Source organism: Camarhynchus parvulus, chromosome 1A (assembly GCF_901933205.1).
Source record: "Camarhynchus parvulus chromosome 1A, STF_HiC, whole genome shotgun sequence".
NCBI lineage: Eukaryota > Metazoa > Chordata > Aves > Passeriformes > Thraupidae > Camarhynchus > Camarhynchus parvulus.
In genome coordinates, this window is record NC_044586.1 from 60744407 (window position 1) to 60759050 (window position 14644).

General features: G+C 39.6%; 1 protein-coding gene across 7 annotated transcripts in view; it reads right to left on the minus strand.

The window, feature by feature from the left end:
- Window positions 1–14644, minus strand: part of CACNA2D1 (calcium voltage-gated channel auxiliary subunit alpha2delta 1) — a 368348-nt gene that overhangs the window by 314948 nt on the left and 38756 nt on the right. For all 7 annotated transcript variants that reach the window (XM_030960743.1, XM_030960744.1, XM_030960742.1 and 4 more), the window contains exon 2: window positions 901–982. In XM_030960743.1, coding sequence (XP_030816603.1) covers window positions 901–982 — 82 coding nt within the window. The remainder of the gene's footprint in view (window positions 1–900; window positions 983–14644) is intronic.

Consider the following 14644-nt stretch of genomic DNA (forward strand, 5'->3'; position numbering starts at 1 on the left):
TTTCTATGTGTTTCTTAACACTTCAAAAACCTTTAAAAGCTATCTGCTCAAACCTCTGCTATCCATTTCATGGATTATTTGGAATCATTTTCTGAAAACCAAATCTCAAGGCTTCACATCCAGTTCCCCAGCACCAGGGGCTTTTGCTGGCAAACAATAGCTCAGCTTCCTGATGCAGCAGCAAAATTCCCTTCACTTTAAATCAGACATCCATCAGTTCAAAGAAAGAGCCACAGCTCTTGTGCAGAGATAGGGAGAGGTATGATCATATGGTTGCACACTGGATTGTGATGTATACACACAAAATTGTATAGGCAGTGTAATTCTGACATGTTCTTAATTGTGCCTTCATTTTTCTGCAATGGCACATGTGCTGTCACCATCTATGAATAGAATAATAACACAAAAAATCTCAATGAGAGATTTGTAAATTCTTCTCTGAAACAAACTTGGTGTTAAATTGAACAGCTGAATAAAAGTAATTTTCATTCTCATCTGTGTTTCTGCTAACCAAAAGCTGCCTCATTTCATGAAATATGTGTCAGAAAGATAGGTTCCCTTGCTAATAGAGAGCAGAATTCCCCACCACTGTGAATGGTTGCTTCCTGGATACCGTATTTGACAAACAGAACATAGAAGTGCTTGCTTCAGTGGAAGCGTTGCAACAATGGCAAGCCTTATGTCTGACACTGCAAGGCTGATTAAATACTATCAGTGAGGGAGTGCTGCAACACTGAGAGTGAATTGATGGATGTCTGCTCTTCATTTCTTTCTCAGTAAGCACTGCAGAGTTTAATCCCCCAAAAGCATTTTTGTATGTTGGGATGAAGTGATTGTAAAGCCTGGAAGGTGCAAGCCCTTCACTTTCTAGTTAGAGCAGCCTAGGACACCTCTTCTTACTTCAGCAAGCCGGTCCACTCCACTTGCAGTTCGTGCGAGCGTCACGAGATCTTCTTGCATCTTATCCACCCATGCTTTTATCCTGCAGCAAACAAAAAACAAAACAGAGGCATCCAATCAGATCACTGACAAGTGGAAATGGCATAAAGCATATAGCACAGAACTGGGGAAAAAATAAAAGGGATAAAGTTGAATACAAAAGATAAAAGACTTGTCTTTGAGGGTTTTTTTCTACTCAGCTTTGTTGACCAGAATCTGTTCATACAGCTGTGGTGGCCACCATGCTGTGCCACCTGTAAAAACCCAAGAGTGCCGTCATATCTCTGCAGCCAAGCTGCAGCAAAGATCCCCACAATAGAGCCGGCACACTCCCTGCCAGGACAACCTGCCTGCCCTGCAGCTCACTCCCAGAAATGCCTCTCCTGAGTGCCCCAAGGTCCTTCTCCCAACAGACAGTGCAGAGAAAAACAGCAGCTGGAAGCAGGCTTACAAACCACACTAGACTTTCTGGCCTGTAGCCTCTCTTCAAGGAAGCAACAGCAGGGCAGGCAGCAGTGGCCACAAGCTGTTTTGGACAGGCACGTTTGCTCCTGGCTGCTGTCACCAGGGAACAAGTGATTTGCTGCTGTGCTCTGCTCCCTGTGCCCAGTAAACCTGACTCTCTGGAAAAGCATCGGATCCAACACGGTTTCTGTGCCATGTCATGTTCTCTAGCAGGAAAGGAGCCATGGTGAAAGTTTATTCCAGTAAGATCCATGCTCAGAAGGTTGTCTTGCTTGCCTAGCCAGAAATTTTCACGTCCAACTCAACTCTCACATTATCCCTGCCATTATGCCTGCTTTCTGCTCTGAAACCTGGAACAGATAAACATATTTATCTCAGCCATTTCCCAGCCTTAATCTCATACCCCAGGGATGACAACTTAGATTAATTCATTAATAAAGACAGAAAAAAGGAAGATTCCATTTTTGCTTCAAAATGGAAAATTTGGAAGACTAAGAAAGAAGAAGGAAGACTGATTTTACTACTTTTTTCCATGGCTTTAATGAATACACTTTCTGCTAATCCACAACCAATATCTTCAAAGAGTACCATCTCTATTTTGGTCTCAAGTTGATTATTTTTTATTAAAGGACCCTTCCTCATGCTTTCTTCACACATGAAAAATCATATTTGCGTTGACTATAGCAATTAATTCTATTGCTGGTATACTGCTCCCAAACCTTCCCTTCTATACTTTGCTTTCCAAAAAATGAAATAAAATAAATTAATTTCCTGGTTCAAGTCACCACAAAGCCCTATATTATATAAACATTTAGGTCTGTATAGAAATCAGATTGTTTAAACCATGGTGCATTATGTTTACCATGGCTTTAAGACCATCACCTGTATCTGTGTGAAGCATGTTGACTCAAAAGCACAAGTACAAGCACAAACAAGAAAATGTTATCATTTTCCATTTTTAAATGGTTTCCGTTTTCCTGAGTGAAAGAATGAAGTAAATGAAAGGTGAAAAAGTGAAACCTATTACCCAAAAGTGTTTTCAAAAGCATAAAATAAATAATTGAACACCCTGAGATTTTTTATGATCCATTTCAGTTATAAAATTGTGGGTGTTATTTCTAAGAGGAGTCAATAGAAAAAACCTGGGAGGATTGATTTTTAAATTGACTTTTTCCATTTCCTACTGCTTTATATTTTTGCTAGATATATTCCTCTCTGTCTTTAAACAAAACTGGAATGGTGAAGACACATATTAGTTAACTAGTTAGTTACTTAGCTAGTGAGTTACTTAAATTTGAAATTTAAGAAGCAGCTAAACTTAAAATCAATAATTACTTACTATTACTTGTAAATGAAATATGCATCATATTTGCTCTTTAACATGAAAAAAATATTGATTTTTCAATAAATACTTCTTTTGTATTGTCTAGAACTCCTGACTCCACACAATTAGCCCACACCTTGCCTTTTGAAATTAATCACCATGACTATTTTTTATTTTATTTTGGGTTTGGTTTGATTTTGTTTTAATTTGTGTTTAAGCTAGGCTTCTGCTTCAATGTCAATGGGAAAAGGCATGTCCAGAGCTGACTCGCTCTCTCTTCTGCCAGGTAAGCTGAACCTATCTTCTAAATATCTTCTAGTGGAGCTCTGGTCAACTTTGATTCCTAGTCCAAGTTCTCCAGCTTGACTGGAGAGGTAAGGATTTAGTCAGGTAAGGATAGAGTTTCAGCCCGTTAACTGAAATAGGAGGAACCATACCTTCTTCCTAACTTATTGGCAATCTCCCTCCCCAGCTGTAATTTTAAGGTAAGTTATAAGGTTTCTTCCAATATATTCACTATATATTTACCTTAAGATGATTTTCTTGCATATTGGAGTTAGTCTGTCAGACCTTCTGTAGTGAAAACTGTCCTTTTTTTTGCTTTCCTGTACATCAGGGTGCAACACTGTCACAGAATTATGGAACCATAGAATAGTTTGGGTTGGAAGGGACCTTTAAAGGTCATCCAGTCCAATCCCCCTGCAATGAGCAAGGACATCTTCAACCAGCTGAAATTGTTCAGACGGCAAAAAGCAATAACATCACAAGTGTTAAGCTAGATTACTGTCAAAAGTAGAAATGATAAAATTACATTCTATGACTTTGAGGAAGCTCAATATAATTCTTCTTGCTTTCCCACAAGACTTTGAATATGATTAGTAGTATTTATAAAGTCTAATGTCAGGATTTCTGCATCTCAATTTCCTACCTTGCTACCGGACAAAAGTGTGCATTTGAGACATTTCATGGTCTACATAGGCTTTTTTCTCAAAAATGGACATACTCACATTCTATAACTTTCACAAGAAAATTGCATATAGTATATAAAAGAAAATGGGTTTTGTTTCTCTTTTCCAGTGAAGGACTCGTATTATCTCATTGTGGTTTTGGGGTTTTTTTAAGTGTGTCTTTAAAACAAAATAAATATAGGCCTTTAGGCACTGAAATGCTTGTCTGGTGCTCCTTTTAACTGAAGCCTGCAGTGCAATATCTGTCTGACAGCTGCTCATGGTCAGAGTTTATTTAACAATTGGAAAGCTGTCACAGCAAATGGGAGTCCCCATGACTTAAAGAAGCAGCAGCAATTTTTTTTTCCTTCAAAGGGCTGGTTTGTTCCTATCATTATTAGTTTGGCACAAACATTGCAATGGATGTATCCCCTATTGTAAGGTGATCATGTTCTGCAGGACAATTGACTGTAACCCCCTTCTCCCACACACAGGTTGTCCCTGCATGAAGCAGTGACAAGACAAAAGGAGTGTGCACATGCCTTCCTACAGCAGCTTCCAAGGGATCTGAATGATGGAGGGAGATGTCTGATTAAAGATAGACAGACACGGGTCATTTACTGGGGCATTAGAAGGTACAACCCTGCTCCTGTCACCTGGGCTGTGATCAGATTGATGATAAAGTAGCCAAAACACTAAAAAGCCATCCATCCACATTATGTGATTAGCCAACTTGGTGAAACAGCTATTTTGACAGCACAGGAAGATTTTGTTTTCTTCCTTTTCTTTTTGTATTTTTTCTCATTGTTTTTTAAAGCAATTGTATTTGCTAAAGTCAAAGGATTTTCACAGGTACACCCCTAGCCACACTACAGGTAGAACTGAATACAGCAGGTGCTAGACTAAAAAAAATCTTTATTTTAATTTCATTAAAGCCTGTTTTTATATTAAACCCGTACTTGCAGAACAGAGCACTGCTCAATTACAAGGGTAAAAGAAACCAAGATATCTCAATGCAGAATAACCTGGCTATAACCTTTTTTCCCCCTACTGAATCTGATGGAGTATTTTTCTGCTGACATCAAGGAAGGGAGATTCATGTAATGATATGCCATATCTTTGTAGACCACTCACACTAATTTAAGGTCCATTAGCTGACTTCTGCTTGGATAATATATTATAATCTAAAGAGGCAAGGTTAAACCTTAACTCTGACAATTGAAGTCATGTGGTATGTTGGAGATCCACATCCAGTTCTCTACAGTTAAGATTACATTCAGCTCAAGTTCCCTTATAGCTCTTTTATATAAAAATAGCAACAACTGAAGTAATGGAAGCTGTCAGTGGTGAGAGGAAGAAGTGTTTTCAAAATAGGTCAATATTTCTCTGATTATCAGAAAGGAAAAAAAAATACATAACACACTGCTCCCGATTCAATTGAAAAGTGATGTTCGGAAAATGAAGATAAATGAGATTAGTTTCGGAAACTGGGAGACAAAACTTTGCTGTATTTTTTTCAGCCTAACCCCACTTTATTTTCTTGCCCAGAAAAAACCTTCACTTTCAGATTTAGATGTTTTTTAGAAGATTTGCTGTTAGTGAAGGAGGGGGAAAAAGCTATGAAATTATCCTAGCAGCAGGCTTCACAGCCATTCTTTGTCACTCTTAGGCAACACCAAAGGGCAAATAGAAATTCTTACAGTAATTTATAGAAGGCATGTGAATGGAAGGTACAACAGAATTACTAACGTTCTACCCAGAAATTACCCATGTTCTGCATTTACACTTCTCACTGCACAACTAGTGATTTTAAATAGCACTGTATTTTTTTCATTACCTAAGCTGACAGCATCTTTCAGGTATGGAGACAAATGGATAGATTTATAGACAACCAGACTTTTGAAGGAGAAATAAAAGCAAGTTTTGTGAAACACTGAAGAAATTTTCAAAATGCATCAAAATTCCACTGATTCTAAAACAGAATGAAAGCAGCTGGATATGAAGAAAATGGTGCAAAGATCACTAAAATCCCATTGTTATCACATCAATCTCTCTAATGTCCACTGTCTCCATAGCCAGAAAATGAATAAAAGAGGGCTATATAATTAAGATGTAACATTAAAACACAAAAAAGCAAAATAGTCCATCTAAGGTTTTGTGAATTTTCCAGATCTTACTACAGTGTTTGTAATAGTCCAGTTAGATTGCACAGAGGGGATTCAATTGCATCATCCAAAGACAGGCTCATCTCATTCTACGACTTCTGTGGTTATGAACACCTCGGGGTGATGTACAGTCCTCCTATAATCCTTTTTCTGTTGTTTGAAAGTTTGCTAATGTGCTATTTGAAGGTACTTATAACTATAAAATAAAAGTACTATACATTGTAAATAACAGTTTGAAATGAAGGTGAGAATTCAGAAATTTAAGTGAAAAGAGGTGTCTTCTGCAAGTGTTGAAGACCCTCCTTTTATTCCAATGCAATAATGATACAGGAATATATACCAAGTGCTAACTATCACACAATTTTGTATAAATGTTTGGAAGAATGTTTGTAAAAGCAAACCAAAGCAAAAAAGCAAAGCAAAGATTAATTCATTACATTTTATCTGTACTGAGTGAGGAAAATATAGAAGCTATGCAATCTCTGTGCATAAAAATGGATGCACAAAATCTTCTGCATCTTCCGCTCCCCAGGAAAAGATATTTCCTTTGTTGGCAAGAAGAAATATTAGTACTTTGTTTCTTTACCCTCTTTGACCATCTTATCTTCCCAAGTACGACAAGCTGTTGGCCATGCAAGGAGCTCCCAGAGATAAGATAGCCCCAGTGATCAAGGCCAGATGGCCCCTTTTATTGTTTCCTGATTTCAAAGTGTAAAAACCCTTGCTTGGAATAATTATTTTACATTTCTCAAATGGAAACATTTGGGAAGCAAGACATAACTTCTCTGTCATATCTGTTATTTTGTAGACAGAAAATGTCAATGTAGACAGAAATGTCTTCAGGATATATTTGGTTCTTAGTAGCAGATATCCTAATGTTCAGACTTGGGGGTTTTAAGCTTTTAATTTATGTTGTTAGGCCATCCAGTGACAGAAGGTATAACATTTTTCCATATTTTTTCCCCCAAACACTCCTTCTCTATATGAATATAGTTCATCTCCATCATGTTCTTCAGAGAACAAGTTCTCAGGAGCATTCCAAATGACTGCTCTACCAACCGCTCTTTCAAGGACTCCCCCTGTACCACAGATAATTGGGAACAAGGAATCCAGGAATGCAGCATTGGTACACACAGAAGGAGAAGGAATGGCCCTTTGACTGGGCCAGCAGCTCAGGATCTTTAAGTTCCACAACTGATTTCCATGAGAAAGTCACTGGCAAGCAATTGTTCATGGCACGCGAAGGGCAGATCCTTTTCTGTGTACTTCTTTTTGAGAAAATACTGCTTTGAGAAGAATACTGAGTCCCAGGGGTGGGTTTCAAGATGGAAAGGGTCAGCTGTGAATGGCACCATGAGCTGCTTAGCCTTTGCTCCATTGCCCAGAGAAGGAGAAACCCTTCTCTATTCTCAGCCACAACTTCTGGGCCAAACTAACTCCTTCACTCCAAAATGTCTTTTGGATCACAGCCTGAAAGGCTGTTTTGCCCTCACCTTCCAGCAAAACTTTGCCTAAATACCTCCATCAGAAGGCTTCACAGATGGAGCTGGGAAGAGCCCCCTCTGACCCAGAGGTTGGACCCACTGACTGCTGCTGATTCTCACTGAAATAACCTCTCCTCATATTTCTACTCTTCATCTGCAACTCCATTTTATGTTTTAACAAGTGTGTAGCAGATTCTTCAAAGCACCCAGATGTTAAGCACAAATTATGAAGTAATTCCTTCACTATGGTGTCCACTTTGAAGAGCATGGTCCTATTATTTCACAGCCTTGTTCAGCATGAGCCAAGTGCCTAAGAGGTGTTTGACTACACATGTTCATAATTATAGTTTCTGCTTCACAAATATTTCCCCTTACTTTGCCAAAAGTGTTCTTTAGCAGTCTAAAGCTTCCTAGCAAATAACATGAAAAATATCCTCTCATGGAAATTACAGTTGCACAAAATATCATTTAATAATTTAAGATCAATCTTTAATGCAAGCCTGACAGAGTCAGCTGCAAAATTGCTATAAGCTGTGAAAAGGACTTCTCAAAAATTATTGTGTTTTAATTATCAGAAATTATAGTGCTAAAACATTTCAACAGAGAAGACATAACAAATTTTCAGCTCAAATGACTGCAAGTAGAGCTCAGATATGTTTCACTGAAGGCTTTTACAATAAGATATACATGTAGTATCATTTATTGCTTACCATTAAGAAAGCTTTCCAAATCTTTCCAAATCTAGTTACTGTTTTTGTGACTGAGAAATATAAATTCAGAATGAAGACTCCCTAATTTGTTTCTAATCTGTACCAGATTAAAAGCAGACATTCAATTTTAAACTGAAATGGTCTAACATGTGGCCAAAGATATAGATCTCACAGAGGAGCAGGCATTGCTGGAGATTCCTGGATGTACTTGCACTCACCAGAGATCCCCTAAAAGAGCAGGTAATATGCCCCTCATCATCTCTTTGCTTCAGCTCTGATAACTGGTATTTAAAGAGTATCCAATGCAACTGGACACTCTGTAATGCAATCTGGTCTCAGTAAAATTTCCCCAGTAAGAACACAGATATTCCACTAAAATTATACATGCAATATGGTAAGAAGGAGACTGAAATTGAATCTCACATACATCACTGCAGTTATTTCAGTACTTTAACAATGGAATCTGGATTAGAAGCAAGTCCTTATGCAAATTAAGATGTAAATGCTGCTATTTTTGATGGTTCTATATTATGTGGCAAATCTGTTAATAGCATAATGCCTTTGGAGAATAAAAAAGCATGTCTTAAAAAATGATTGAAAAATAAATCTCAGTTGTAATGGAATTTTACAAAGTACTTAACAGCACAATTTTGCTAAGACATTTCAGGCAAACAATTACTTTATCAGTAGTGTTTAACATATCACACTCACACTTTAATCATAATTTATATTGAAATTACTTCTTCCCCACGCTAATAAGCATTACATTTTAACACTAGAAAAAAAAAGGATATAAAAATATGATACCTTGGATACCAGTAAAGAAAAGATTAAAGGAAAAAAAAAACTGAGATTCATACAAACCAGGAACATATTCATAATCACATGTGTGCACTGATTCAACTGCATGAGTATTTCATCTAAGCCACCCAATTTATGCCCTAACCACTTCAGAATCTTGTTTTCACTCATATTTAATGCAGAAGATGCACATATGTACTGGACTTGTCTGTTCTTCATACTGAATAAATTGTACAGGCCACCACAATAAGACACATACATTTATCTCCTTAAAGCCTGCAGTTAGTTTGATCTGCTGTTTTGGTTTAAGTTATACTTACAGAAATGCCAAGATAAGCTTTGAGGGAAATGACCCTGTGTTCACCTCATTATGTCATCACCTACACTTCTGAGGAACTGAACAGCAAAGCCTCCCCTGAGTTTAGCAACACATGGATGCAGCCTTCAATCAGTGTTTCTCACTGACTTTCAGGGAATTGAGGTAAAAATCAGCACCCTTATTAAAAAAAGTAATAGGTTTGTTTCTTTTTCAATTTTGGGAGGGGAAAGAGGTTTAGTGGGAAAAAATAATTTTAAAGTACTTTGTCTCTTTTAGAATATATTAGGCAAGTGCAACTAAGGCAATGACAGCATCGTCAGGGAGCTGAGTTACTCATTCCTCTATTTTTATCTGATTGTCTGATGCAGGCTTTGGCTGCAGAAGTCCAACACCCTGGACTGACACTGGCACCAGCAAAACCCTGAAGTACCCAACCTGTGCTTTGCTGCAGCAAGTACAGGAGCAGGTGAGTAATTTCCCCTATGCAAGTCACACTAATCACAGAATTGAAGCACACAGAAGAACTGGAGGCTGCACTCAGATCCTGGACATCAAGTCTATTTTTTCTGAGTTTGTCACTTGCCTAAATGTAAAAGATAAAAGTAAAAATTGAGAAATGTTTAAAAACAAGGAGGTGTTTATGTGCTCTGAAAGATAGGCCACAATTTTATATGGAGAATCTTCCTTATAAATTTGTATGAAATTGTTAAAAGTATCTAAAAGATACATTATTTATAACAATTATTTAATATTAAATTCATACTGAGAATATTCTATGATCATTTAAGCACTAAAAAAAAGAAATAAAGATTGGTAAAAAAATGTAGGGGTTTTTTACACAACTATGAGCTGTTTGCTACCAAGCTTCAAATTTTATAACATCCTTTCAAATGCATTTTTCTGTGGTGTTGATCCCCCTTGTTTAACAATGTCAAGGTTTCATAAATAAAACATCTATTGCATCAGATATCAGAATGTCACCTTCTGATAAAGTTCTGTAGTCTAAGAAAAAAACCCCACCTGACTCCAAATATACACCATCAATGTACAGCTACTCGTCTTCTAATTTATTATATTATTTTTAATTAAATACCTCAAATTTTTGTTGTACAGTGTACTCCAAAGCATATAACTTGAAAGCAGCACATCCAAATTAATCAGCTGCAAAAACATTTCCAAATATTTCCTCTGCAAATATATTCTTTCTCTCAAAGCCTGACTGCCAATGTGCAAAGTTGTCCCCACCCTAATGTGCCACTGCTGTGGCATGTGTAGTAATAGCATTTAGAGTAATGAAGAGACTTTTTTTGGGAAAGACCCGAACTGACTCCATATTCTGAAAGATACGCACAATCTGCATTCAGTGCTGCCATTTAAAACAAAAAAGTAAAATATCACGCCAGAAGATGCAAAGCAGAGATTACTGCACAGGCAAAAGAATGACACAGAATATTAAGTTCCTACAGAAATTAACATCAAAATTAGCACAGCCACGCTGTCTTTAAATTCTCTCCATTTCAAAAAGTCACACTGAATTACACGGAGTTTTTGCTAAAGGCGCAGCTGGCACGTCGTTGTTCCTGGGATGCAGATGCATATTAATGGCTGTGTGAAAAGGATAATAGTATATGAGAAATAAGCAATGCATTCTTTTCCTCCTGGTTCAAAAGATTGTCAGTGTGTTTCCCCACCAAACACACATTGCAGTCTTCTGTCTTGAAAACATAAGGTCAGGACTCCTGATCACAGGATCAGGACAATGCCTGCACAGGCTGATGCAGAAGAACCTTAGATGAATTAAACCCATGGCTGTTTCTCCAGGGTGTTAGAGAGAGCAGCTGTGTATCAGAAGTGCTAGCATACTGTAAACTACCAGAAAATTTCAATGCATTTACCCTGTAAAGAACCAGCAGAAACCAAAACCATATTGCAATCTTCTGCTTTAGAAAATTAACCTTTAGAAATGGCTGGTGTCAGGTGCTGCAGGCCAGTTCAGTCATAAACAACTGTGCAGGTCTTATATTTCTGTTGTAATCCTCCATTTCTAATTTATACCACTTTTCTTAAATCTGAAGAAACTGGAGATTGAAGGACAGTGTTTAATGTCATTGTTTAAGTGATATGAAAGCCTTGGCTGCATTATTTTTCTTTCAAAGAACTCTTACAGACAGCTCATGGATTACTTACATAAACCCTAGAAAAATAAGAGTTCACGTTCATGATGTTTGGGTTTCACTTTTGAAAGGCTGTTTGAAGAGACTGCAAGTGTTTGATTCAGCAAGCTCAGGCACAGAAATGGTTTCCAACTGCGCACACGGGGCTAAAGGGCTGTAAGGGTCACTTCACAGTAAAGCTGAACAAGAATGACACTAAATGTAATTCAGCTCTAAAACAATTCCTTCTCAAAGCAGCTTCGCTCTCCTTTCTCAGGCAGGGGTAAATGCTTGAAGGTCAGGAGGCCACAGTGCTTGTCAGTGCATTCAATGCACATTAAAAAGACAGGCTATTAAGGAAAGGTCTCTGACATTTACTTGGGAGACAACCCTCCCCTCTTCCAGTTGTCCCCTTCCCCATTTTCAACACATTCTCTAATTAAACATCAATACAATGCAATATAATTGATGTAGTAGTCATTACTGGGAATTGCCCATTCTCCTATCAAATCAGAGTGTACAGAAAAGGCCGTGTTTGAAATGGGTGAACTTAATTGCCCAATGGTCCCCAAGAGGGTTGTACAAACAGATCAAGACATCACACACACACAACTGATCTCAGCTGTGACACAAGCTTTTTGTCACTCCCTCATCCATCTTTGCTTACTAGGGATAATGGTGGCTGGATTTGACACTGGACAATTTAATAAATAAGAACATTGGATGTGTTTCAAATGAAGCATCCCAGAATGTAGGATTTAGTGACATTTTGATTAAAGGTTCATACATAACAAAGGCTTTTCATGAGGCAGCTGCTTAAAAGACAATCTATTTGAGCAAAACCAGAACAGAGTAGCTGGTATCCCTTGGCAATTTACTGTGAAACATTTGTTTGCTGCACAACGATCTGGTTCACAATCACTGCGCTTGCATGGTTGGTTGATTAAATCAGAATCTCTAGCAGTCATTACACAGAGCAAAGGAAAACAAGTCAACTGCTAAAGCAATGTCCTTTTGTGATACACAAAACAGAAATGTCAGGAAGGTGCTTTTCTTTTTCTATTCCAGCACCTTGTTCTCTGTTTCCAATTCCCAGTAAAAAGCACTGGGGTTTGAAGTTTCAGAGTCATAGATAATATTTGATTAAGAAAAGTTTTCATCCAGAACAGTGGTAGCTATTCTGAAGGGAGTGCACTACCAACAATGTAGTAATCAATTACAGATGCACTGCTACTGATCTAGGAAAGTAGTGAACTCATCTGGAGGCAGGCAGAAGGAAGGAATGAAGTGGCGGAAGTGGTGGAAAGAAGTGGTGGAAGTGGTGGAAGTGGCGGAAGTGGCGGAAGTGGCGGAAGGAAGGAAGTGGCGGAAGTGGCGGAAGTGGCGGAAGGAAGGAAGTGGCGGAAGGAAGGAAGGAAGTGGCGGAAGGAAGTGGCGGAAGGAAGTGGCGGAAGGAAGGAAGGAAGTGGCGGAAGGAAGTGGCGGAAGGAAGTGGCGGAAGGAAGGAAGGAAGTGGCGGAAGGAAGTGGCGGAAGGAAGTGGCGGAAGGAAGGAAGGAAGTGGCGGAAGGAAGTGGCGGAAGGAAGTGGCGGAAGGAAGGAAGTGGCGGAAGGAAGTGGCGGAAGGAAGGAAGGAAGGAAGGAAGGAAGGAAGTGGCGGAAGTGGCGGAAGTGGCGGAAGTGGCGGAAGGAAGGAAGGAAGGAAGTGGCGGAAGGAAGGAAGGAAGGAAGGAAGGAAGGAAGGAAGGAAGGAAGTGGCGGAAGGAAGGAAGGAAGGAAGGAAGGAAGGAAGGAAGGAAGGAAGGAAGGAAGGAAGGAAGGAAGGAAGGAAGGAAGGAAGGAAGGAAGGAAGGAAGGAAGGAAGGAAGGAAGGAAGGAAGGAAGGAAGGAAGGAAGGAAGGAAGGAAGGAAGGAAGGAAGGAAGGAAGGAAGGAAGGAAGGAAGGAAGGAAGGAAGGAAGGAAGGAAGGAAGTGGCGGAAGGAAGTGGCGGAAGGAAGTGGCGGAAGGAAGTGGCGGAAGTGGCGGAAGTGGCGGAAGTGGCGGAAGTGGCGGAAGTGGCGGAAGTGGCGGAAGTGGCGGAAGTGGCGGAAGGAAGGAAGGAAGGAAGGAAGGAAGGAAGGAAGGAAGGAAGGAAGGAAGGAAGGAAGGAAGGAAGGAAGGAAGGAAGGAAGGAAGGAAGGAAGGAAGGAAGGAAGGAAGGAAGGAAGGAAGGAAGGAAGGAAGGAAGGAAGGAAGGAAGGAAGGAAGTGGCGGAAGGAAGTGGCGGAAGGAAGTGGCGGAAGGAAAGAAGGAAGGAAGGAAGGAAGGAAGGAAGGAAGGAAGGAAGGAAGGAAGGAAGGAAGGAAGGAAGGAAGGAAGGAAGGAAGGAAGGAAGGAAGGAAGGAAGGAAGGAAGGAAGGAAGGAAGGAAGGAAGGAAGGAAGGAAGGAAGGAAGGAAGGAAGGAAGGAAGGAAGGAAGGAAGGAAGGAAGGAAGGAAGGAAGGAAGGAAGGAAGTGGCGGAAGGAAGTGGCGGAAGGAAGTGGCGGAAGGAAGTGGCGGAAGTGGCGGAAGTAAGTGGCGGAAGTGGCGGAAGTGGCGGAAGTGGCGGAAGTGGCGGAAGTGGCGGAAGTGGCGGAAGTGGCGGAAGTGGCGGAAGTGGCGGAAGGAAGGAAGGAAGGAAGGAAGGAAGGAAGGAAGGAAGGAAGGAAGGAAGGAAGGAAGGAAGGAAGGAAGGAAGGAAGGAAGGAAGGAAGGAAGGAAGGAAGGAAGGAAGGAAGGAAGGAAGGAAGGAAGGAAGGAAGGAAGGAAGGAAGGAAGGAAGGAAGGAAGGAAGGAAGGAAGGAAGGAAGGAAGGAAGGAAGGAAGGAAGGAAGGAAAAGGGTTTACAAATAGAAACAACAGTAATTTGAATGTGAACATGCAAAGAACACAAGCATCCACCACAAGCTGCCTCTCACATACTGCAATCTGCACTGTGACAAGTAAAGAGATGCCTTGGTTCCAACCTGGGTTATCAGAAGTAGCTACAGAATTTTTAAAATACACAGATAGGAAGTATTCAGGCAACAGAAAAGAAGAAAATAAGAAAGAGCTTGACAAGCAGGGAAAATTGAAACTCTGGGGGGTCATGCTGCATTTATTTAGGCCTGGCTGGGTGTTGGTAAGTAGAAGGGAGTAATAGATGGCAGAGACTGAAAGTGAGAATGAAGGAAATGAAGGGACAGCTCTTATATTACAAAAGCACAAACTAAAATACTGAATTGTCTAATTTAAATATACCTCTGTGAATGAGTGCGTTTCAACTTTTTTAGAATTTTATTTATAAAATGCTACCCTAGGCAGTTTCCAAATTGCTTA